Consider the following 27,195-nt stretch of genomic DNA (forward strand, 5'->3'; position numbering starts at 1 on the left):
GCCATGACGTCACTCGCTCCTGGTAATGCTTTGACAGGAGTCTACGGGTGGGGGCGAAAAAGAATATATTGACCCAATGAGGAAAGAATTACATAGAAAAATTTTGAAATTATGTTAGAAATTATAGTAAAAATGATTTATAAAATAATTTTATGTTGAAAAAATGATTAAAATTAATATACTACACATAACATTTATGAATTATCATCCATTAAAATCTCAAAATAACTTAACTCATGACCCGCGGTACAGAAAATGGATGGCTCAATAAAATAAACTAATTGAATTTTAAAAATATATAGGAGGTATATGAAAATAAAATCTACATTGTATTAAAAAAATTAAATCAATGACTTCGGGCAGTAGGCGGGGTGAATTAGTTGCCAGCCAATTGCACACACTCAAGGATAAAAACCCATTCGGACTCATAATCATACCAAAGGACAATTTAATGTTCAATCAACCTACCATGCATGTCTTTGGAATATGGAAACCGGAGTATCCGGAGAAAACATGAAAACTCCTCACAGGAAGGCCGGAGCTGGAATTGAACCCTCCACCTCCGCACTGTGAGGGGGTCACGCTAGCCAGTTGACTGCCATGAAATAACTAGCGGCAAACGTAAAACTAAATATTAACATATACCTTTTTTTTTAATGAATAAATGTAAATAAAATATGATCAATACATTTAAAAAATATATAAACAAATGTAATATTAAAAATCGAAAACCTAAAAAATATACAAATACATTTTAAACTTTAACAAATAAATTAAGCATACAATATTAACACAAACTACCATGAAAAGCATTTTTCCTTTAGTTATTTTATTATATTAAATTGGTTGCCGACACAAAACTGTCTTACGAAGGCAAAAAAAAAGAGTGAAGACAATATAATTAGTCCATTTTATTATTCATGAATTCAGCCAGTCCATTTTTTTCATTAATTTACTAATAAAGGTAAAAATCCATAATATTGACAAAACCCGTCAATGTTCACTTTAAATACTTGTTTGTAGAGGTATAATGGAAGATTAAGATTAAACCAAATGAATTTGATGAATATATCATTATACAATACATAAACCAACCTCAGATTACCAAAATATCAGATGTGTAAATGAACATTATTCCGACTTTAAAAATGTTGAAAGCAAGAAGAAAATTGCAATAGCAGTAATACTGGCGCTATTGTGTAGTGCAAAAGAGGATCTTTTCCATGTGCTGTGACTCAGCTGTCTTTAGGTGCCCTAGCCAAAAACTTCAGCAGGCAACAGAGCGAGGGAGGCCTCTTGGCATTTTTCTTTTTTTTAAACCACTCCCCGACAGATCATTTTCCTCTTGGGAAAGACCAGTTCTACCAGGCTCGTTTGTGCTCTCGCCTCAAGGGTGTGTCCAATGCTGTTGCTGCATGTGTGTCAGCTCCCAACCTGCATATACAACCAGCGGTGTCAAGCACAGTAGCAAAAAATCTAAAGTACTGTCTAGCTCAGGCCATTTCACACAGTTAACGTTCTTTAGCAGACTTTCACACTTTGTCAGCCGTGCACCCCATCATTATCCCCACAAATGTAGCGCACCCTCATCCTGCACACACACCCTCGAAAACGGTCAAAACTAAGTTAATTTGGATTTCGATGCTGTTGGAGTGGTAACATAAATGTTGACTTATGATCTGATCCAGATTTGCCACCCGTGTGAGCGCAATGTTTACAATCCTAGTGGAGATCAGTAGCTCTAGCTCATTTTGGGTATTTTTTTCTTTGAGCAAATCTTTCCCAGGACAAGAAAAAAAAAAAGAGAAAATGTTTACATTGTTTAATAAATGTAGTTTGGGGGGAAATTGTTTATATTTACGGACATATAAATCCGCAAATAATTGAAGCCCGCTGAAATGCTTTCGGAAAACCAATTTGCGTTTCCCACAAAAACGGGAGCTGTCCCACCAAAATTTTAAATATTGAAAAAATAAAATCTGCAAATGTCCGAGTCCACAGGTGCCGAATCGTGAGTTTCGTAAAGGAAAGTAAGAAACATGCTCATAATTACATTTGACCACTTCCCTGATTTAGATGATTTAATTTTGATAATATTAAAAAAATAGTCACGCTCTTCACATTCAATTTGAACGAAATTGGCTCTGATGCTATCTGTAACATTGAAGCATATATCCTCCGCAGCTGATTCAGATTTGCTATCAGATCAGTATAAACCATCAACACAAACATTTTTTCCACGAGTGTTTATTGAGTTTTATCACTTCTGCTTCTGGCGAACGACTGTGTGAGTGTGTGTTTGTACATGGATGCGTTTGTCCGTCACTTCTTTTGGAAAAATCCCATAATGGAAGCTTGCTTCGTGGTTTTGTTCTCTGTAGATTTCTTCTGACTTTTCTTGTCGTTGCTCGCCGACGTTTTTGCTTTGGCCTGATTTTTCATCGCCGCTTGCTTGGCGGCGCTTTCGTCTTCCGAGTATGACTCGCTCTCGTATGCTTTCTCTGTCACTGCAACCACAAAACAGAATCAGAGCCACAAACGTGCGAGATAGTTGATATTTTGTAATTTGCTTACCGATGCAACCTTCTTCATCCACGAAGGTTCGAGACTTGAAGACACGTCTGCGCTTGCGTATTTTAGTTGTCTCAGAGAGTCCCGGCTGTCAAGAAAGAAACATTTCTGCTTTATCTGAATGAGTTACAAGTGAGGCATAAAAGTCATTGTCATAATTACATGTGTAGCGGGTTCCATTGCGGGAGCTGGTGGCGCTTCTCTCACAGCCGCTGGTGGCGGTGAATCTGGAATGACTGGAGACAATTTTCATTTTTACTGGAATATTTAGCGATTTTGCATCATAAAGTAAATTTATATATCACCTTACAATTACAATTTAACCAGATGGCTATGATCTTTTTCTTTAAATATATAATAAATAAATAAAATACCTTCTTTAAAAAAAAAAAATCTCAAAAATCTTTTTTTTTTTTCATACATTTTTATTAGATTATATTTAGTTGTTATATTTTCTAAGGACAAAAGGTACAGTACTTCCGAGAGACACAAGGACCTTTTTTGGGGGGATAAATATTTAGTCACTAGGACTACTTCATAAAATTTGAACACCATTTAATGGCATTTTCATGTGCAAACTTATAGTGGAATAATTTAATTTATGAAGCAATTTTTAATAAAAGGAAATCTTGAATAGCCATAAAGAAATCGATAAAAAAAAAAAAAATTTGAATCTAAGAAGGCAATAAAAAAAATGTATTGGAAAAATCCTGTTTAAAAATGAAATCAAATTTCAACGCAATTCCAGACAAAAGGTACAAATTAAGTCATTTTTCTTTTAGCTGTTACGGTTACAGTCCACTTGCTTCGGGGTTTTATGGGGTGCAGTGACCATGCGAGTCCGGCAGAAAACTGTCTGTGTTCCATTTGGCATCCATGCTGTGTTATGTGCATGACAGCAACCTACAGGACCGGAACAGTTCGGCCCAACCAGGAAGAACAGTAAGACGTTCTTTTTACCGTCTTCGTCTTCGCTGCTGTCAGGCACAGGCTTCTTGATCCTTCGCCGCTTCTTCTTCTCCATTTTCTCCTCCTCACTGTCAGAACTCTGCAGACGTTTGGATTTGCTACAAGGGGAAAAAAATGTTAGTATGCTGCAAGAGATTAATTATAAAAATAAATTCCTTTGCCAGTCGCTTTTACTAGGTACACAATCTCGTGATTATTGATGCTTCAGAAGTCTCAAAAGCGAGCACGCATGAACAGTCAGTGACTGAACAATATGAAACAACCTCAAAAATAGAAGACAAACCGGCAACATTTTTGTATTGATCACATTTCGAGGGTGTACCTAATGAATTGCCCGGTCATCACACGCTGTCACAAACCTTCTTGAATCTTTCTTGTTGTGCTTCGGCGGTTCCGTCGTGACCTTTACTCCTTGCGCTTTTTCCGGCTGTCGTAGTTCCGACGACGAGGACTCCACTGCCACTTCTTCTTCTTCTTCTTTCTTCACAGGTTTCTCTGAAATCAAGAGAGATGATTTACTTAGCATTTTAGAAATATTCCACATCGGTTTGTGTGTGGTACACAAAAGAAGCTCCTGAATTTGAGCTTTTTTTTTTTTATTTGAACAGAATTCATGGTTCACTTACTCGTGCTTTGATTGTCAAAGAAGTTCATCATGTGATTGGACTTTGCTGATCCTTTACCTTTTGGGACATCCGCCTAAAAAAAAATATGTAGAAAAATAAAAAATATGAATCATACATCTTTGTTCATCTATCTATGCCGACAGACAAAACAGTTGAAAGTGCTTACAATTGCTTCTACTTTTTGTCACATTTTTGTTCGGTGTGATTTTTCAAAAGTAAACTACTATCGATGCCAGAAACCTCCTCTTTCCAAATATGGTCGATGATATCCTTTTTGTCCAAAATCAACACTATTGCGCTGTCTTGATGTCATTTGTTATTTTCACAGATTATTAACAAATTCAAAATGTTGAAAAAAATATGGAACAAATCTATTAACTTTCTCGAGCTGCCAGAAATATGTTGGACAACTTCGCCTCGGCAGGAGCCATGCGACATTATGTAGGCTCAAGATTGTAAGTCGTTTTGTTTTTTTTAATGGAATAAGTGAAATAGTTTTGTAACATACACTTGAATAAACCTGATTTGTTAAAATCGTATAGCTATAATGCTTCAGTACAAAAGGAACTGATCAGCTACGAAGGTTTGCGTAAATTCGACAAACCTCAGCTGCTGCCTCCGGATGCTCTGTTTTCACTTCTTTGACGCCATCTAGCCTCTTAGACGCTGCAGCTTTACCAGCGAACATTCCCATGATGCCTTTGGCCGGCTTGGCTTTGGAAGCAGCGTCGCCGTTAGCGGAAGGCTTCTTGATCTGTTGAGGCTCTGGAACAGAAGGAGGTGGAGCTTGCTGCGCTTTACGCTCCACCGAGGACATGGGCACGGCGCTGGAACACCGGATGGCGCTATACCTGCAACAAGCAAAACACAAACTCTCTCATCACACATGCAGGTGAAAGCCAGGAATGAGGATGTTTTTAAGGTGCAGTAGGTGTTTACGGCGTGGGAACTGATGTCTAAATGTAACATTTTCTGTGGTCATTTATTAGGGCCAAAGGGGCTAGAGGGGGGTAGTAGTATTGAGAGGGCCATGAACATTTGCTTTGTTTTTTTTTTCTACAAATAAAAAAATAAATGAATAAAAAATTGTGGTGGAGGAAAACATCTGATTGAGAACGACGTACTTGCTGCAGCTGAGCAGGTTGTCTTTGAAGGTGTCGTAGTCGACGGCATAGAGCGGCCCGCTGTCCTTCAGCAGAGCTTTCTGGACGCTGTAAACGTGCACGCTCACGATCAAACTCATCTTGGACTTGAAGTCTGCAAAGACAAACAAAAAAAAACAAACATTGAATGCACATTTTTATCTACAGGATTCATAAAATGCAGATGAAATTACACACCTTCTAGTTGTTCCTCGCGCACCACTGACACTTTGTGACTCTGGTAAAGAAACAATACATGATTAAATAATCAGAAATCATGCTAAGAACAGTAGGATTTGAGTTGCTTGAGCCCACCGTGTGACCATTGTCCACACACTTTCCCGACACCAAGTAGGTCGCATGGAGCTGAGCCGAGCTCTCCTTCCTCTTGTGGTCCAGGTAGTGAAAGAGCATTCTGGGTAAAGAAGAAAATAAAATAAAATATTACTTTTGGTCATTTTGACGTTAATGACATTGTATGTTAAAAGGGGGTAAAAAAGGACTCACTGTTTAGCTGTGTTGACATGGACTCCAAGAGTGAGACTCAGCCATTTATATGTAACCTGTTCAGAATTAAACAGACGTGCAATTGTTATTAAATCATACCCAATATTGCAATATCGGGGAGTGTTGTTGATATTACGGGGATGTTTTAAAATAGAAATGTCTCAATTTTGAGCCGAGTTTGTTCCATTCAAACTAGTGCCAGTCTGCAAAGTAGCAGTTTAGCGTTTCGGGTCATTTTCGATAGAATGAACGTCTTTTCAGATCAAACCAAAGCCGAATGAATCCAAATTGCATGCAAACCAATATGATTTTGAACATTGTGGTTAACTTGTCATGTTAAAAGCATTCTATCTAGATTTACTTTAATTGTCCAGTTTTGTCAATGGACATTCGGCAGCTCCACACGCCGACGCTAACGTGGTTGAAACGTCGCAAGAATACTAACAAGGAACGTGACAGCATCACCAAATCGTTCTTACTATCTTGTCGTGGTCATTGACGTACTCGTCGATGTTATCCAGGTAAAGTTCGTCCATGTCGTTAATTAACTGCATTGAGGGCTCGTTTCGAAAGCGCGCGACTACGCGGGAAGACTCTTTATTTACTTCCTGTACAGCCGAACACGTGAGCACGCATGCGCGCTTCTCACTTCCGGTGCATTAGTTGCGTCTGCCATAAATCGAATTGCATTATAAAAACAATGCTCTTTTTTATGGATCATACATACCAGCAACGACAATATAAAACAATAACAAGAATTAAAATGAACAAAAATGAAACAATACAGGTTAACAACTTGTAATACAATACAATACAAAGAATAAACTAATAAAATAGAGAAAATAATAAGAGTAAGAAAAAGAATCAGAAAGAACATAGATAAGTGGATTAAAACATATACTTTTATCATTGGAAAAATAATTGAAGAATTAAAATAACATAAAATATATACTATAAAATAGCTAGGGCCAGTTGCTTAAAAACTATACTAAAACAAACGTTTAAAATAAATAAAATATCAAATTCCAATCCAATCGTTGTTTTGCTTACAATGTGAAACATTCACAAGTCATCTAACGATCCTTTTTCAGCATTACTTAATTTCCTGAAAATGTCCACACTGCAAATGAAACTCATGCACTCGGCTAGTAAAAAAGATGATAAATTGTCATCGTTTCCTCGATTTTAAAAGCTCTCCGAGCAGCTGCGGCTTCATTTACAAGATCAACTCTGCTTGTTCATCATTTTCTCCCTGTGTCTCAACTCTCACGCACACACATTTAACAAGAAGCCAAACATTTTCTGGGCCATTGACTCTTTCTGCAGGGCTGCGTGCAAAAAAAAAAGCCCATTTGTCATCAAATTGTTCATTCTCATCAACTTATTGCAGAATAACATTCAAACAATTTAAAGCAGTGAAACTGAGGAAGCACACCGTTTGAAAGTTTGAGTAATTGACATTTCCTTTGGGAGCTAGAATTGAAATTTTGTTCTTGCCGAGCCAAAAGAAGACTAGGTTCGAGGAGGGTGGAAGTATTGTACTTTTTATAGGTCCAGGTACTTTGGGATTGGGCACTGCAGGCCATTGTAACGTTCCTGCGATTATTCTCCACCAGCGAATGATACCCCATCACAAAAAAGAAAGTCAATTTATCACAAAACTTTTGAATCTCACCATTGGCTTCCTGTGAAATTACTGTGAGACAATTTGCTCCTTTTTTTTATTTAATGGAGGCTTCGAAAGAGCTAATTTCATTCCACGGTGTTGTAAATTGCATACGCCAGCAATTACTTCCGCGTCACCGCAGTCATCCGAGCAAAAAAACACGACGGCGGCAAATTAACAAGGCGCGTGAACCTTGAAATGATTCTGTCGGAAAAAAAAAAAGAGGCGAGTGGGAGGGCTTGGGGGGTGTTTTTATTGCAATTTCCACGGCCGCTTGTTAACGTTCATGACTTATTCACTCGGAATGGCCGCCGCACTTTTCCAACGTTATTATAGGAGGCGAGAAGGAAACCGGCACCAAAGAAAAATGATGAGATGATCTAAGTGCGTGGGACAGGAAATGAGAAGTCAATGTGGTGGTAATAAAGTCCAGAAAATCCCAAAGGCGAAGAAGATTATCTGCGTTTATTAATGACCATATTAGAAGAGTTGCAATTGATATGAGCCACCTGCACACGTTTATTCATCATCAGTTGCACTTGTTTTCACCTCATTTGCATTTTCTTCCCACCGGAAATAAATGAACCCAAAAAATTGTTATTTTGACAATTTGACGGATATTAGCCATCAGTTTAATTGTCAAGTCAGACTGACTTGTTTTAAAAAGTGTCAACTCAAAAAAGAAAGATAATTTTTTGGAAGTCGGACCTTGTCTTTTTCATTCTGCTAACCTGGGCTTGGGTCAAATTGACGGCCTAGCTTTATCCCGATGGAGCTTGCTTTTATCCGGGTTACTGCATTGGCTACCTGCGATTGGACTGCCAGCGCTGGGAGCGGAGGGGGGGGGGTGCCCGACTTCAGCAAAAATATCAAGTGAAGTCTCCAGAGTGCGGCAGGTTGACTGTCCAGTTCATTGGATGCGTGCGGCGGTGTCTCCGAGGGCCCCATTACTTGATGTTCTTTTCACAGTGAAATGAACTTTAACTTGCAGCCAATCACGGGCGACGGGATCGATCGGTCTGAGGCGGACTTCAGGTCTCACAACAGCTTTTTGGTGTCGTTTGTGGCCTGAGTAATAACACCACCTCCAGTCACTCAGTTCTTTGGAGCGCCAACAAATCGATAGCAAGGGGCCGTAATAACCCGCGAGCATAAACACAATCACAATTATGACCTTTTTAACAATGCATGACAAAAAATAAATAAATAAAAAAATAAAAAAGGGGTTGTGCATTGAATCCAACATTCTGTTCCCGTTTGAGCTCACGTCAAAGTCATGAAAACCACGTATGACCAAGGACTGTTGACATAAAGTGCGAATATTTTCATTAATCCAGATCAATTTAATCTCAGGTCATCGAGTCGACGGCAACTGGACTGCTGCGTTTGTCTTCGACGGCGTGTCGCCTCTCATCTGAGAAACGGAGCAACAAGGCTTGGTTCGGACTAAATCGGTGTGCCAAACGCAATTTTTGATGCACCAAGTTGGAGGCACGCCCTGACCAACGGAACTGGCGAAAGGAGAAACTTTTGTCTTCTAAGACACAAAACCAGAGCAGTCCAGTTGTTTATGCAAACGTGACATAAGAAACCTTGAATGTACATATTATGAGAGCAAAGGACTGAGAGTTCTTTTCACGACGAATGTTCTGGACATTTTATGACCACGCTATGAAAAGCGTGCCTTTCTACTTCAGAAGATGAAAAAAAGTTTAAAAATGATATGCAGCCATTTTACAAGAATGCAATGTCAAATTCAAATATATACTGTATATCCAATTCAAGAAAAAATCAAGTATGTCCATTTTCCGACAATGTGCTTCAGATGTGAAAAGCCCATCTGTCCACTTTTGGACCACCATTCTCTTTTTGTCCTGAAAACTAAAACACCCAATCTGAAACTGTAAAATAATTGATCCTCCTTCTGTCTTGGCAGTATTTTTATTTTTGAGGATTTTTCATTTAACCCCGTCGAACTATTCACAGCAATAAGATTTGATCGTGGCAAAGATTACATTTGCCAGCGGGACGACTGACCTCGCCCGTGGCCTTCCCCTTTCGCACGAGTTGAATTTGTGACTGAAATGTGGATTTAAAGAGTGTTTTTTTTTTCTCCAATCCTGCAACTCATCAGGATGTTGATTTGAGGGATTCCGGCAGCCGAGCGCAAGAAAAAAAATATGCTCGGCATTGGCATCTGCTCGTGGAATGAAACACATTTAACGTATTCATTATGCTTGTCTGGGGGGCAGATACCTGTTCTGCTCTGACAAACGTGTTATCATCGCAGGCAGGGAGATTGTAAATGTCGACACGGCCATTTAAATGCGCAGCATAGCGCAAATGTTATTTATTCGCTTTTTTTACTGCCAAACATGTCTCATAAAAGAATCCATCAAGGAGGATTTGAAATGTTCGAGGCAATCAGAATGTAGCGCCGTCTGATGGAAAAACATGTAGCTACAATTACTGGAGGAAGAAATAAACGTTTATACGGTGACATCTTTCATCCAAATAATAAAAAAAAAAAAAGAACATTTAAATCCTATTAAAGTAAAACTTGGTTGAGCACAATCTCGTGTGTATTTTTTAAAAACGTTTTCTCCCAGGAATTACGAGTAACGGTCTCATGCAAACCATGTTAGGTCCATTTTCTGTACGTTCACATAATTTGAAGTTCTTCATTGTGAAATGTTGCCGTAGATTTTTGTTGTTGTTGTCGGCCACTCCTATGTGGCGCCTCCCCTGTTCGGATTGCAAACATCACATGACCAAACCCAGACAACAGGTGAGTCATGACCAGGTGTGGGCAAACTACGGCCCGGGGGCCATTTCCGGCCCGTTAAACGTTTTAATCCGGCCCGCCGAACTTGAAAAAAATTAAATAAACCTTGTTAATGTTTTATTTTCTGAATACTGTGGTGTGTCAAAGACAGATATTTTGTTGTAACACTTTTGTTCAAATTAAATGATTTTTTTTTTTCGTTACCAAAAGACTCCATCCATCTGCTCCTGGTCCAAATTTTAGAACCCATTGTGGCCCACCAATCAAAAAGTTTGCCCACACCTGGTCATGACGGTCATTTCCCGGATCCTTCGGGGACTGTGAGGTCATTTTCAGTCGACAGCAAGTGACAACGCAATGCAAAATGGCCGCGGATTGAGATGGACGAAAATGGATGCATTTTTCCGCTTAATTCATATTCCAAAAACGCAATATTAATCAGAATGTAGAATATAATGAGAATCATAGAAAACATTGATTTGACTTCCACTTTAATGAATGGCAATTTTAACAAATTCTGGAGTCATTTTTGAACATTTTGCTCTTTCTTGCACCTCATCTGTCCCATCTGTGACTTGCCCAAAAGTTTGCGCTAAAGCCTCGAGATTCACACAAAACTTGTTCCTTCGTGAAAACTTTGAGCCCGGAACAGCCAAGCAACACCTCGCGTGGCTCACAAATGCAAATTTCTGAAGAAGTAGCGACGTAAGAAACAATGTCCTTTTGTTTTGGCGATCGGCACTGCGCGGACGCCGAAGTCGCTAACAGATTGTGTTCTCAAATGAAAGTGGCTTCACGCCTGCTCACCGCACGCGCGCGCGTTCACGCGTCGTTAAGTAGACGCTCTCGCATCATTACGACACACTTTTAAACACAGACTCACATTCGGACGCCACAGGCATGATGATGAAGTGTCCTCGCAGCGCAAAAATGCAAATGAACAGCAGTCGGCTCAATTAGACGCTTCGCGGTGGCTGCAAAGGATTCTCGTGGTCACGCTCGCTTTGCTTCGGGACCGCAAAGCATTGTGGGACGAGACCTTTGAGTCCCTTCTTCTGTTTGCAAGCAGGTAATGATGTCGGACTGACACGTCTGCGGCATTCAAAGTCGAGTGATAGAGAGACGGATCGACAATTCCGTTCCTTTTTAATCCAGATACGTGGATGTGAATGGACAAACGGATGTTTACAGAAGGTGCGGCTGGATAGATGAGTGAGTGATTCAGTTAGTTACATAACTAACCGATGTCGCAGGGGTGCCGATGAGATTTGGGAACTGGAGACCACGGGGGGTCGGGAAAATAAATAAATAAATGAATAAATAAATAAATGAATGAATAAATAAATATAGTAATTTTTCAATAATTTTCTTTGGGTTGAATTTGTTTTTGCTCCACTTTATAATAATATATGAATAAAATAGATTGTATATCTAATAAAATGCAAAAAAAAAAATGTATCTCATACCGCGTATAATAGAGTAATATTGTCATGTAAGTTTGATAGGGCCGTTGTATTTTACGCTTGCAACTCTTTTGGAAGTAGCTTGCTCCACGCTGGGAAACATTCACGCATGAAAAACCCAACCAAGCATCGGCGTTGGCGATGCCGCGTAACCGTCAATCAATGTTCTAAAAGCTATGTAGCCGTCAATCACTTATCTCCAATAATTATACTGCTGCCGGATTTAGCTGCCTCTGATTGGCAGCTAATTAATGACACGCGGAACAAAACACACTCCAAAAAAAGAAAAAGACTCAATGCCGTCAAATAAAATATCAAATGTGGATGAAAAAAAAGCCTTTCTCTGTCACAATCACGATTGTCTGTCAGCATCGCTGCTGTTGTGATTTTTTTTTTTTTCGTCATCTGAGTGAGTGTTGATGGGCGGCGCCTCCTGCGCTCATCCAATGACCGTGATGAATCAGAAGCGGAAAGAAGACGGGAGATTACTACTTCCTTGCCACCACTTGCCATTGCCAGTGCTTATCTTGTTCTCCTTGTTATGTTGTAAATATAACCACTTATAACCTGCGATGGCTGGAATATATTTTACGGAAATGAGAGAAGTTGCTTTGATTAGCGGAGCAAATAAGGTCGTCTGTGTTTACGCCCACAATGGCGCAAGCCTCCCCTTTTTTTAAAGATCCTGGCTAGCTTGTGCGCATCTGCAAAATGACCATCACTCTGTCCAACCCACGTCTGCGCAGATGTACAGTACACAGTGTGTCGTGCCGGATTTGCGTCTGCCATAAAAATAGAGCCCCTGAAAAGTTGTGCAATGACACAAAAACACCGATTTTGTGTTGGAGTGAATTGGTGTTTTCGTGTGTGGCTGCTTTTGTACAGTACGTGACTCAGTGTTTTTGTTTGCTTATATCTTTGTGTGTAAGAATAAAAAGAAGGAACTCGAGGTCGCGTCCCTTCAGGCCATCCTCTTTGTTGCTACGGAAACGGAGAGAGGGCCCACCACTACGGGCGAGCCATCCTTCCTGGGCGGTAAACATCTGAACGTCATCTGTCACCAAAGTGAGAGTGGGGAATTGCGAGCGGGTCATGACGCTGTCTGCCGGGAACGTTGATGCTACGTGAAATCACATGCATCACCCAATTATCCAAATCAAATCACCCAATAAAAAATAAATAAATAAATAAATAAAAATCACAGTTTATCGTAACGTTTCTTGGGAGAAAAATGTGTACGTATCTTTTTGAAGTTACTTTTTTAGTTTTTTTAAAAAAAACATTTTTAAAGAAAATTCAATAGTATAATTTGGGAAAAAAACGTTTTTAAAGTTGTTGCCTTTTTTTTTCAAATTCATAAAACAGACAAATTAAAGTAAAGAAGAATATATTTTGTCCGGCAAAAAAATAGTTATTCATTTACAAAAAAAAAACATCAACCTTTTTTTTTGTGAAAATGTCAAATTTGTGGTCTTAAAAATTTAATTATTAGAATAAACATTTTAACTATTAAGTATTTTTCAACATTTTTAAAACACAAATAGTCAAATTCTTTTTGAAAATCTATATTAAATATTTTTGGGTGGAAACTTTTTTTATTGAGAAAAAAAAGTTGAATAAATTTAGAATAAGAGTCTCATTTGCCTTTTTGGGGGGAACTCTGTTTTTCTTTTGTTTGTTTTTTTAGAAAAAATATTTTTAAAATAAAATTATATCAAGAAATAAATTGTAATCTCATGAGCGCATTTGTGACTTTTTGACTCACATGAGAACAGTCGGTTTTTTTTTCATAAAAAAAAGATGAACAAACATAGTCCAGTTATTTCTCCAAGAAGAAAGTCATATTCTTTCCAAAAAAAAAGAAAGAAAAAAAAAACGTCTTTACTTAAGAAGTGTGTTGTGTTGAACGTGCTTTCAGGTGCTCACAGAAGGACGAGAAGCAATTAACTTGAGTGTCAGAGGCCGTTTGCGGCGTGACACCGAGCTTCCTCGCTAATCCGCAGAAAAGACCTCATTTTCTCTTTGTGCGCCTTTTCACAATCACACGCAGCGAACACATGTTGCACAATTACATGTGTCACGGCGGCGCTTTTGTCCCCTACACTTTCTTCCATCTTTCATGGCGGAAGAAAGGCCCGACGTCTCGGGGGGGGCGCCCGTGTGTATGTGAGCTGATAAACGTGGGAGAACTGGCAAAAGGAAAATCTCCCGCAGGGGCCTCGTTTTCCACATCAACACTCACCTGCACTCTGCTCTCTGGCCTCTTTCGCACGACCTGGAAAAGCAGACATTCTCTCATCTTTTTCTTTTCATGCCGTGTGAATGGCATCGCCCAAAAAAAAAAAATGGGGCGAGAAGTCAACCGGGCATTTTTTTTTTTTAAAAGGAGTATCATGTAAGCAAGGATGGCAATTGAAAATTCCATTAGGAATCGTTTGTTTGGGATTAGCGAACGGGTGATGACGCAAGATTTTTGGATCATCCAGTAACTGGAAGGTCCACCGTTTGATTCTTGGTCTCGTTATTGCCTTGAGGCTTTATCTTTGTCTTTACAACCCTCCTTTAACTTGTTTGGGTCGTAGGAAAATGGAGGGTGGAAAAAAAACAATCGCCCAAAGAAATGGGAACGTGCTAGATCCGCGACGTCATCACTTGGAGCCGCGCACGTGTTGTGTCGCAAGCTGACGCGACATTTCTTCCTAATAATAACGACATGACATTGTTGATGACAAGAAAACAATAAAAAAAAACAATTCAGAAGGAGCCTAGCCTCGATGCTATGAGCCCCGACCGCGTGCTAGCAAGCGTTAGCAACAACTTTTAAAACACGGCTAATGACGATAACCTACAAATATCGAATGAAATCGCGAGCGTTATCGGGATGAAAATCAATTTGTTAGAAGCAACAATACTGACTTGCTGGCTTCTAGCATGATTTGCTCCGACAGCCAGCTAAATGGAGAGCGTTTCAACCCACAACTCAAAACACGTCATTGGCCTCATCGGAATTAGCCGACACCTGCTCACTAACATCGAAACGCTGCAAATTCCCACGATCCCCCAAATCGGAAAATGCTATCTGAAACCCTCCCTGGTGGTTGTAACAAAGAAGTCTAAGGGCCGGTCCGTACACAATGCAAGTGGAACGTTGCGGGTATGGCGCCAGATTGAGGTCAGACCATCAGGCTTTGTTGCCGGCGTCTGAAAGACATCAACACCTCCAACGTCCTCCTTCTTCTTTCCCCTCCTCCTCTTCCTCGCTGATGGATGTTTGTAGACGGCGAAGGGGATGAGGCGCTTGTCAGCTGCGACGGGAAGTAACCCAGCCGGGAGAAAAGCGACGGGAGCAGCGAGCGGCTGACGGGAGATGGACGCGCTGACGAGCCAACAGACTGACTGACAGCTGGGATGGGTCATTCAGGTCAGGCGACCAAAATAGCTCATTTACATTTTTAGTCCCTTGGCAGGTAACATAAAACATAGTCAAGATATATCAAGAAGTATGTTTTAAGCTTGAACTATTTTTTTCAGCTATTTAACAGCAAAGTGGACCAATGAAATATTTTGTGGTCACTTGCTGCCAGGCAGAATTTGTACAGAAACAGGAAGTTGGATTTAATGCGATTTTGAGAATTGACACATTTCATCATACTGGAAATAATCTCATTTAAATAGAAATAATCCATTTTGGTTCTGGTCCATTTCCAAACGCAAACTTCTCCCCCAAAAAATTGTTCGAATGCAACCAAATTTGAACCGTGTATTCTTATAGGAAGGAAAAATTAACAGTATAGTCGCATCAAAAACATAGAAATAAATACAAAATACCATTGTTGGTATACACTCAGCATTAAAATGCTGACAATGTAAAAAAAAAAAAAAAAAAACCTAGCAAAAATAAAAGAAATCTCCAAAATCGTAAAACTAAATTAAAATCACAAAATAATGTTTCACCCAGCAATGGGGAATACAATCAAATTAAAATGTACCAGACTTGGCATAAATCCTAAAAAATATATATATATATATATATAAATAGAAAAAAAAACAGGACAAAATTAATAAAAAAAATATTTTTTAAATTTAATTTATAAAACAGCTAACACTTTTGAAAGTCATTTAACAGCAATTAATTCCACTGAATTGTTCTTGTTCACGTGTTGCTGGGCAGAATTCATTCAGAAAGACAAACAAAAAAAGCCAAAACATATGTCCCAATTGTTCGAAATGTGAAAATTTATTTGAAATTAAAAATTTTAAACTAAATAAATTGGAGCATTTATTCAATTGTGCCATTGGCACCAATTTTGAACTACGGCACATTCAAAAATGGATGTCGATAAAAAAGCTGGGTTTTTGTCATATGTAGGCGGAGCATGGCATAACAATATTTTCATTCGTCGTAAAACGTTAAAACAAAACTCAGCGAGAGAGTTTTGGTTCAAATTCAGCCCCTCCAGCGAGTTTAACTTAGCAACCTGAAATCTGGCACGCGTGTCTATAATGAGTTGAACCACAAAAGAATTGCAAAGAAGGCGTGGCTAAAAAGACACGTCTGCCACTCTGGTTTGAATCGGATTATTTTGGGCCATTTCTGGGCTTTCATTGTGCTTGAATCTCATCCAAATTGTACCGGCAAAATGATGAAATATTTCAGTTCAGGTTTACATGAGTTAAAAAGTCTACTCAATGAATTAAAAGATTTTGTCTTAAGAACTTACACCCCAACATAGCAAGTCGCTAGTTCTATTGAGGACCTCATCCTCTGAATCAATATCGCAAGCAGAAAGTATCCACAGTGGTTCCTCCATTCGCATAAAAGAACAAATCTGCACACGGGGGGGATTTTTGGATGGACAAAAACGGTCTTAGGCGCGTCTGATCCAAGATAAAATGCCAAGAGCGCGGCGTGGATAAAACATTGACGGCTTATCGCGGCGCAGACGCTTGGTCCACTTTGGAGGCTGCTGACGCGTCAGCTCAGATAAAGCCGAGCATCTTCATCGAGCCCCTCGGACACATTTGCACTCTGACTGGCTGTGAAGATCCAAGCGATTTCGTTTTTTTTTTCGCAATGAGAAAGCCAGTGCACAAACATTCCTCAGCTGGGGGTGAAAATAATCGTTTGCTGTTTTTTTTTTTTGTCTTTTTCTTTCCCCCCAGCACATTAAACAAACAAAAGTCTTTGGATTGACTTTCAGCTGTTTATTTGTTTTTTTTTTTCCAAAGCAGAAGGGGACTTTAAAGCCTTAATTTGACCAAGCAGCTGCTCAACTAAATTGCAGGAAGCATGAAAATGTCCTGAGTAGCTCAGCATCAAATGCATTCCGTCTTGCCGGCTCTGAAATGTCTGCAAAATGTTTGCAGTTTGAAATGAATTGAGTTGATTATGGGAGGCACCTAAATTTTAAAATTAAGTGGGGTCCATCTGGCGAGTGTACGTCGTTCTAATTTGCGAGTAATTGGGACACCATTTCAAGGAGTCAAATTTTTAAAGGAAATGGCCAAAATGACTTTTAACTGCCATTAAGAAATAAATCGGCAGACGTCTTTCTCCCCAAATTCTACAATTTTGTCAAGTTGAAATGGCATCAGGGGGCTGAATTTCCCCCCAAATTGTGAACTATGATTTTCCCCAAAATGGCAGACTTTCTGTGTTGTTGCAAACTTGGCTTCACGTGACTTTTTTGCGGGTTTAGAAAATCTTGCTACTTGGCTAGCTCATTTCACCTTGCTCGTTAAAACTGGCTCTCAAGTTCATTCGTGAACTGAATGAACGAATAAAAGGTTTACGCCTCAAAATGGCTGCTTTGAAGCAGAATAGCGGCTTTGTGTTTGGGGCCTTGAGACCTTTTTTGTGGGTCGACTCGTAATAGAGATGGCAACCCAAATTCTAAAAAAAAAAATGTTTGGAGGGTTGCATTAAAAAAAAAAAAAGGCCATTTGGGAAACTCCTGAAATTCCCAATGGCCACCATGTCACTCTGTCCTTCCTTTATTTGCTCTGTCTCTCCCGCTCTCCTTTATTTTTCCTACCTTCTTACATTTTCTCTCTAGGACACTTTTGTTTCTTCCTTTGTTCCTTCCTTTTCTGTCACCAAACTTCTTTCCTCTCACCTGGTTACATTCCCTTTCTCTCTCCCTCTTTCCTTCCTCCCACCTATTGGATAATTCCTTTCTCTCTAATCTTCGACCTCTTTTACCTTCTTTTTTTATCTCTCTTTGTACCTCCTTCCTTCACTTCCTTCGTTCTCATCTTTTTTTTTGCTCTCCTTCCTTCCTAACCCTTCTTACATCTCTCCTCTCCCACTTTCTCTCGACCCCACTTTTTTTTGTTTACACTTGCCACCTTTCTCGCCCACCTTTCCTCTCTCGCTTTCTCCGACCTGCCTCTCCCATCTTAATTCTCTCCATCTTATTTCTTCTTTTTTTTCCAATTTACCAACTCGCTGCGCCTATCTTTCACGTTTTTCCTTCTAATTCTCCTCTTTCTTGCTCTGCTCTCTCTTGATCGCCCTCTCTCTCCACACTCCTCTCTCTCACTCTACACCCCCCCCCCCCTCTGGCTGTCCCTCACATCTCCTCCTTCAGAGCGCACTTGCAACCACTAGAAGAGAAGAAGCAGCAAAGAGGAGACGGCTCGGCACCATCCTCCTCCTCCTCATCCTGTCATCACGATGGATGCACCTCAACGCGGAAACATGTGGATTTGTATGTTTGCGCTCTGGTTGCTGCTGTGTGACGGAACTCTTGCGCAAGGTGAGCATGCTCACTGCTTTCATCTCCGCACTTTTTCTTTCTCTTTCTTGCCCTCCGGCGGAGCACCGCGGGAGTCGCAGCGAGCGCGACCCGCTGCGGCGCTGTGTCGGTCCCGCTCGCGTACAACCGCGAGGCTCGGTCCACTTCGCGGCGCTTGCTCGGTGTGGCAAACTTGTGCATGCGTCCTTTTGCGCACGTTTTGTTACGCGCAAATAAACAGGAGAGCGTGTTAAAAATGGGAGGCGAGTGGGAAAAGTTGCAATTAAAATGTTGGACTTGCTCATTTCTTTGATGTTTGATATGCAAATTAGAACCTTGAAAGCTCATGTCTTGGATCTTCAATGGAGCTAAAATAGATACGTTCTTAATCTTCTCATCCATAAAGTGTGCTGAGTATGTGGATGATAAGGATGCATTTTATCTACTCGTCATCTTCACCCTTCACGCATGCAGTGAGTCATCCACAAAAGGGTCAGAAGGTAGCTCGTCGAGATGCAAAAAAAAAAAAGTTGAAGGCATCTAGGACGTCATTTGTTCTCTTCTGGCTTTTCTTCTTCTTCCCCCTGAGGTTACGTTCGATGTCTCCTCTTCTTCCTCCTGACTGTGAAAATGTGTCGTCAGCCTCCTCTTCTTCCTCCATCTGTTTCATCTTCTTGCTCATCATTTCTTTGTGTGCGTGTGTGTACGCGTGTGTTTGTGCGTGCGCGTGCGCGCTCTGGAGGAACAAAAACATATAAAAGGCTGTTTTTTGAGGGCATGTAACTGCTTTTCTGGCCGCCAGGGGGCACCAAAGACAGCAAAACCTTTTTTTTTTCACAGCGCTGGCGCTTCATGAGGCAAAATGCAGCAAAAAGTTTTGCTTTGCCGTCTGCCTCCAAGCTGATTAATGAAACAAAATGACACATTTAGAACAATACATGATGAACAACACATATTTCCTCACCGATGTGATGCCAAGAAAAACTTGGCAAGATTGATGTCGATATCGCTTCTGGTTTGGGGAGACGACAATTCCAGTATCATGAAGACTGGTAGTATCATCGATATTTTCTCCTGGGGCACAACGAAAGCTGGTATTGGAGTTCTGATTCTGTGAATGTCAATCAGTTCCAGTTTGGTGAAGGCTGGCAATCAAGTGTTACTATTTCATTTCAGTCTTAATAAGGCTGATACCAGGTAACAAATGTTTTCTCTTGGAAATTCATCACTGTACACCGAAGGCCTGAATTGGAGTTTTCAAAATGTTCTCCCGGGAATCGGTTGAAGAACCGTTTCCACATAATTTCGGACAGCGGATGCTTCCATGTTGACGCATTTCCACAATTAATTCCTGACATTGTGATCAATGTATGAACACAAGGATTATGAATATAGAATGTAGTAGATTAGCGGGCGATGAGGACGAAGATGATGATGTTGTCACAGCTCAATTATTTGCTTTTCCCTGGCACTGTCAGGCTATCGCGGCGCTACTAAAATAACCCCACACGGAGGCGGGAAGCCAATGCACAAAATTGTGACCTCAGGCCTGACGATGATGTGCCTGCTAAGGTGAAAATGCTAACAACACAACCAGGATACAGAAACGACAACGTGAAGTGCTTTTCATTACTGACCTACCACAACTCTTGAGTTGCTAATTCTTCAATTCCAGGATCAGGACGGCTGGATTTTCTCCAAGGAATCGATTCCAGTATCGGAACAGCTGGCATCGCAGTCACAATACGTTCTCCTGGGAATTGATTTCATTATCGGGAAGGCTACTATTTCAATATTGATATTTTGTCCAAGGGATTCCGGCATGGGGAAAGCTTGTATCAGAGTATTGGTAGTCCAGTATCGTTTTTGGGTGACGCTAATGGGCTAATTGGATCAACTTGAAGGTAATGCCCAATACTGTGTGGATATTTCAAGAGCGTATTTTCACGACACTTTAAAGTCCCAAATATCCCCCAAAAGAAACGAGACGTCTTGTAAAGCTACGCACCTTGTGTATCGACTGAGACCCATAGATCTATACACGTGCAATTCACTCGACCATCTGGCATGATGAGCTAGCATGCACGAGCTAGCATGCGCGAGCTAGCATTCGCGAGCTAGCATGCGCGAGCCAGCATGTGCCTCGGCCAGAGTAAGAGTTAAATACATAAATAGTACCCCCAACTGGCGCTGCACCCATGAAAATACGGTTATTTATATTTTCTCCTGGAGATTGATTCCAGCTTCAGGTAGGCCGATATTGGAAATTTTCTCTTGGGAAACTTTGATTAGAATATCATGAGGGTTCTTGTCCTGGACAAAACGCAGTGGATGTGTGCGACAAAGCGGGATATGATCAATTCTCACAGCTGAGTGCTCGTGAAGGGTTCGTTTGTACGTGAGCCGAGGTTGCAACGGAAAGCTTTTGATGGGATAGGTCATTTACACACACGTGCACACGCGTGAATACGTGCGCACGCCAGCACACACGCAGTCATTCAGTCTGCCGCGTGTCATCATCATCACGTATGATTCCGCTTTCTGTCGGCATTTCATCTCCACGCCATCCCGCTGACAGATCTCCCCGGCCGAGCGCAAACGACTTTAATCCCAGCCTAATGACAGATAATGGCGCTGCACGCTGCGCTCATTTGCATGCCGACGGTCACTAGCTCGCCCCCGCTAACTCGCTCACTCCTTCCTCTGGAGTTCCCCCTCTCATTTCCATTTGGGATTCTAATGGCAGAACTCCGCCGGCGGCGGCGGCGGCGGCGGCCCTTCGCCGATTGAGGTGATGAACGGCGGTGATTGACCGCCGCCTCCTGCAGAGGTTAAAAGCTGTTAGCTTACTGGCGTCCAAGTCTTTGTGGTAATCGTCCAAGACGCAAAGGCATGAAGCTAGCGATGGAACTCCAGTGCTGCGCTAACGCCTAATGAGAGCTAAGACCTGTATGATTAGCTTCAAACGGTTGCCGACTGTCAAAACACATCAAGAAGACGGCGTTTCCTCCGCTCATGGACTGGGAATCCGAATGCTCATAACAAAGCAATATGCTGAAAAATGACTCACCAGAAATTAATCTGACAGTGGAGAGCTGACAATTGTTGGGGCGCTGTGTTGTGTTGAGAAGGCAAAAGCTGATGAAACGTCTCTGTCGCTTCAAACGAAAAAAATGGAAGCTCGTGTGTCTTCTCAGGCGTGGCTTCTTGAGGCTTTTTTGTGGGTCTACTCATGATAGAGATGTCTGACAAATTTTAGGTGGCTTCAAGGGCGGAATTTTTAATGAATATTAATCATCTGAGAACTTCACGTTGAAGTCTTCAAACCTTCGAACCAATTTGGAAGACTCCCTTCGCATTTTACAGCGTGAGATTTTTGAAATATTTTTGTGGGTCTTCTCATAATCTTGTTGGCCAAATTTTGTGTGCGATCGAAAACGGGTTTTGGGGGCTAAATTCTTGCTTTGATTTCCTGTTTTGTGGCATGCCATCCAAAATAGAAAAAGTCATCTCACTCGTTTACTGCCATTGACGGCTAAAGACGTCAAAGTAGCGAATGAGTTAAACTCAGCTATTCGTCTAGTATACCAGGCTCAAATCTGGTTGCAAAAATCTCTAGGCAAGTTCGCTACATCAACCAGTTTCAGACTCAGATTTTTTAAAATGTCCAAGGGGACATTTGGAAGGCATTTAAATCTGCAAGTAAACCCTTGAAACTTTAATCTGACCACTTGCTTCGGTCCTAAAGACGTCACGGCTTCAAAGGCAGCGCTAATGTTAGCACCTCGATTGCGGCGGTGGAAGAATGACGACGAGCCATGTTTTTTTTTCCCCTCCCGCACTCGAGAGTAATTACCGACACGCTCGAGGCAGAAAGTCAAGCTTCTCTTCAAGGAGTTGCTTGTTTAAACGGAGGAAGCTTGAGGGGAACATTAGCTTCCCTCCATTAAACCTCGCAGCTCATCATCAAGCGTCCTTCAGCGGCACAAAACAACATAGTGGCACCGGAGCCTGTTTGCTTTGTGCTCATATTTCCCCTTCAGAGTCACTTATGGAAATAAGTGCGGCCATGAAAGGCGGAAGTCAAGGTCGAGGGGGATGAATGCGGATTTATTAAGTCAGGGAAGGCTGAGATTTTATTATTAGTCGGGTCAGGATGGCGCTGAAGACATTTCCACTGGACCAGGACATGATCCAGATAAGAGGAATGACCTCCAAGACTTTGCCGCCGGCTATTCATCATGTTTTCATTGGGAAAAACATGTCCCTATTTTTTTTTCTTTGTGAAATCGTCTTACATTGGCCCGCAGGGCAACCATGTGAGGGGCTTATGAATTTCACCGAGCAACAACTAACGATAAAAGCGCCACGTGATTGGATTGAGTTATATTTTTCAGTCGGGAAAACCTTTTTTGTCAGTCAAATAACTAAGTGGGTGTGGCCCGTGGCAGGTGGCGAGCGAAATAAGTTTTTCATTGACTCATGAGGCAACTGCGGGCGAGCCCTTTGTATTCTGCCTAGCAACACATTTTTTCACTTGTCGTAATAAATTTTCATTGTTTCGGACCAATGTAGTGTTACCAATTTGAAAAAGTGGTCTAATATTAATTCTATATTCTAATATAGACAAATGTAGATTGAGGCCCTCCGTGAACTCCGCCTAGCAACAACTGACTAAAAAGAAGTCGTCTTGTGATTTGTCAGAGCTCTTGGAAAACTCAAGCATTTTATATTTAATACAGATTAGCCAATATCAGAAAACGCTAATAGTCGTCGGCCCTCGGCTCAAGTATGTTTCAGCGCTGTAAATTCTGCTTCACAAAAACAAACAACTATCATTCAGAAATAATTACTCTTCGCAAGTAAAGCAGCCAATATTTGGCCTCATTTTCTTGGCCTTGGTGGAATTCCATTTATTGACTCAAGTTGCATGTGTGCGAATACTTTTATCCGCATAATTTTTTTGCCCGGTGGCATTCCCACAGTTGTTCCTCACAACCCGTGTGACAGTTTCTATTATTTTTCCCATTTTATACCTCACTGAGTTACTCCGATGAATGTGTGTGTGTGTGTGTGTGTGTGTGTGTTTGGGGCTATGCCATCTGCTCTCTGGATTCATTGTCTTGAAGCAGAGGAAGAGGAAGCTGGTGATTGTTGTATTACAATGCAAGAAAAGCCAGTATAGAGTATTTTTATATTGAACGCAGAGTCTTGATTCTTATTCTACACACGGGGCCCATAGCTGCATATTTTACTTTTTCATATTTCATAATTGATGTTCTAAACCACTTACTGCTATATGCGCTATATAATATTATTTTTGTTGCGTTCGAGTTCAATGAGCCTCATTTGGTGCTAGCGCATTAGCGTGATGAAGCTAACGGCCTTCAAAATATGTGGTTTTTTTGGGCCACGCGTGACTGAGACATTAAGCGAACGAATGAATTACATTTGAAAAGACATCAAACGGAATGCTAATCGGGAAACAAACGCATTCCTAATAGCGAAATAATGCGGCAACCATTCTTTTTTTTTAAATGATGTTCATTAGAAGCTCGCGTGTACGACGAGATGATCAATCCTCTGAGTGGATGTCCTCTTCGCACGAATTACGTAGGACACCGCGAACGTCTGACAGTGGATAATTAGAATTTTTAATAGGTTTTTAACAGATGATGCAAGCCAAAACGATTCCGTTAATTACGCTGCTCGTCGTCATACACAAATGATGATAAACTCGTTGAAGTAGCTCCTCGAAAGAGAGAACTTGTTCGAGTAACCGCTTGAAATAAACAACGACCTAATTGGAAGAGGATTGTAAAAAAAAAAAAAAAAAAAAGGGTAGTACAAGTTGAAGAAAGAAGCTTGTTAACATGATGACTTGTTATAAGAAATAAGTCCCGGAAGTAATGACTTGGACTAACTCCCTCTACTTAGTAGTTGAAGGAATTGATGAGTTAATGGAAGTAACCACTGAAAAGTGAGTAGCTTGTTAGTTAATAACCAGCTGAGTTGCTACTACTTTGGAGATAAAATATCTTCTTCTGAAGTCAGTTCTTAAAAGCAGTAAATAGATGAAGTCATCGAATTACATTACTTTTAGTTGTAAGAGGTAGGGCTGGGATTAAATTATAAAAAAAAAAAAAAAAAATTTTTTTTTTAAAAAATCGATTTGACTCGATTTTCCTTCACATAGCCCGATATCGATTCATAGAAGCATAAATCAATACTTTTAATAACTTCTTTCCCCCCACAAATTTACATGACTTCACGCATCACGTGAGATCGTGTCACTACACAAAACTAACAAAACAAAACAAAATGGCGCAAGCGGCGAAGTCAGCGCCAACAAGCATGAAAGAAGATGGAAGCATGCGACTAAAAATGAAAGAAACAAAACAATTCTAAAATTATTATTTGTGAGGATCTTCGAAAAAGTGCTCACAACATAAATGCAGGTACAAAAAACAACATCTGGCTAAGTTGGAAGAAGAGCCCAGAGAGACTGACTGCACACGCTTGGTGGTTTAAAAAAAAAAAAAAAAACGTCCCGCCTCTAGCCAATCCCACGATGGCAATCACTTTGAACCAGCCAACCAGCAGCTCCCACCTGTTCGCAATCTGGACACGTGCACGCACACGCGCACGCACACAGAGTAGGCAAAGTTATAAAAAAAAAAATAAAGTAATTAAAGTAAGTGGTTGAAATCAGTAACTAGTGACTCGTAGAAAGATGAAGGAAAAAGGAAAAGTGGTCATTGGGATAGGCTCATTAAAGGAAGTAAAACGTTGTAGCGATGAGTTCAAATAAGTCATTAGCTCGATAAAAGCCGGTGAAGTGTAGTCACCAGTTGATTTAAGAAGCTTGTTCAAGTAAGTGAAGAGAGTAGCTTGTTGCAGTAATTGCAAAATCTTTTTTTTTTTATTCTCACACGCTCTCTTTCTTTTCCAGCCTCTTTGCTCGCTAATTCTGCGCTAACGCGGCGCTAATGAAACGAGGAGGCGAGCACTCCAGCGCCGTGTCTTCACCTTCGGGTTGTTTGTTGCTGCCTCTGCATTTCAATTAATCAATTAACTCCGCGGCCACACACACACACACACACATGGTGGCTCCTGTTGAATAATTCAGCAGTCTTAATCAGCTTGTTCCATCCACACTGAGGGAATGTAAATGATGTGAGGAAGTAGCCTGCGCTAAGAGCTAGATTAGCTCTCAGCGCTAGCGGCCATCGGAGTCGTTTCGCGTGACTTCCGTGATGCATCAACCCGTCTTACGCGTGCTTACTCGACACAGGAATTGGGAGATTCCACGGCATTCTAACGAGATTAGAATATTTTTGAAAAAATAAATAAATAAATAAAAAAATCAGGCTAATGCGCAGAAGATTGCAATTTAGTTTCTCGTTCTTATAACGTTACGATTCAGGTCTTGTCTTCACAAAGGTTATTTTAGTTAATAAAAACTAAATTACTAAAATTGAAAAAAATATTTTCGTCAATGAAATAAAATACAGAACGAGAATGCTTTTTTTTTTTTTTTTTTAAAAATGAAAATTTATTGAAATTACATTTTACGTTTACAAAAATAACTAAAATGAACTATAACTGAGGAGAAAATGTCTTGTCGTCTTTGGCAATTAATTTTACGGACGAGCCTTTGGGATTGACTTTAACTGAATTTATTTCGATAATAGCAGCACAGCTGATTTCCGGAAAAAGAGAAAAAGTCGAACAGTCGCCTGTGAGTTGTCATCCTCGTAATGTTTGTCACACAGAAGCGACGTCATCAAGCCGTCATCTTGATGGAATGTCGACGACTTTAGTCTCGTGAGATTAAGATTTTTTTCTGATTAAAAATTTTTTTTTTTTAAAACCGCGATGTGAAACTGTGAGAGTATGATGCCCTTAGCATCTCAATTTCAACATTTTTTATCATGAAAAAAATATTTATTCTTGAAAACATGAATACACGTTGCCTGTTTTCAATTTTTTTTTTATTATTCTCATAAGGTAACTTTTTATTAAAAACAATTTAGTGCTCATTAGACTACAACTTATTTCTTAAAAAAATCTTTATTCAAATATGATGATGACTTCATACTTTTTTGCAAGCTTTTTGTTTTTTTAATTTAATTTTCTTAAAATTAGGATTTGCTTAATAATTTCAGATAATATTTTTTAGAATTGCGTGATTTTCTAGAAAATCATATGATTATGCCTGGAAAAATCACAACTCTGTCCTCATGAGATTGACTTTTTCTTGATTTTATCATTTCAGTTTGCATTTTTTCATGTCTATTTCTTGTCAATGACAACTTTTTTTTACAACTTTTTCTTTTTTAAAAAACTAAGATGATGACAACCTGAAAAAAATACAACTTTTACAAGAATAATGAATGACTTTTTTTTCCACAGTAAATTCCAATAATTTATCCTCAAAGATAACAACCCTACCCCCTGCCATTTTTGCAACATTATTCTCATAGTAAAATAATTTTGTTTTTGTTTTCGACAAAAGCGTGTTGTCCTCACAGTATGTGAGGCAGAAGTTGTGCATTGATGTTTTCCGGCTGAGTGCGATCACCAAAACAACATTCCAACGTGATCGGAATGAAGCCCAAAAAAGCAGCAAAGCACTGTGGGACTTGATTTTTTTTTTTAGGCATAAAAGAGCGCCAAAGTGCAAGACCTCGTGTGTGTGTGTGTGCGTGTGTGTGTGTGTTTGTTGG

The 27,195-nt window shown here is 40.2% G+C and overlaps 2 protein-coding genes across 2 annotated transcripts in view; one reads left to right on the forward strand and one right to left on the reverse strand.

The window, feature by feature from the left end:
* Window positions 1-1,198: 1,198 nt before the first annotated feature.
* pold3 (polymerase (DNA-directed), delta 3, accessory subunit) lies at window positions 1,199-6,454 on the reverse strand. The gene is made up of 12 exons (XM_088311733.1): window positions 6,295-6,454; window positions 5,816-5,871; window positions 5,624-5,723; window positions 5,507-5,546; window positions 5,291-5,423; window positions 4,771-5,017; window positions 4,167-4,239; window positions 3,900-4,035; window positions 3,532-3,638; window positions 2,734-2,807; window positions 2,575-2,659; window positions 1,199-2,507 (listed from the first exon to the last, which is right to left on the reverse strand). The coding sequence occupies exons 1-12, from the start codon at window positions 6,367-6,369 to the stop codon at window positions 2,323-2,325; spliced, it is 1,311 nt and encodes a 436-aa protein (XP_088167859.1). The 5' UTR covers window positions 6,370-6,454; the 3' UTR covers window positions 1,199-2,322.
* Window positions 6,455-18,331: 11,877 nt separating this feature from the next.
* LOC148326241 (contactin-associated protein-like 4) overlaps window positions 18,332-27,195 on the forward strand; it is a 46,686-nt gene continuing 37,822 nt past the window's right edge. The window contains exon 1 of the mRNA XM_088311684.1: window positions 18,332-18,487. Coding sequence (XP_088167810.1) covers window positions 18,406-18,487 — 82 coding nt within the window. The 5' untranslated portion in view covers window positions 18,332-18,405. The remainder of the gene's footprint in view (window positions 18,488-27,195) is intronic.

Source organism: Idiotropiscis lumnitzeri, chromosome 12, assembly GCF_059441095.1.
Source record: "Idiotropiscis lumnitzeri isolate Australia: NSW breed Sydney's pygmy pipehorse chromosome 12, RoL_Ilum_1.0, whole genome shotgun sequence".
Classification (NCBI taxonomy): Eukaryota; Metazoa; Chordata; class Actinopteri; order Syngnathiformes; family Syngnathidae; genus Idiotropiscis; species Idiotropiscis lumnitzeri.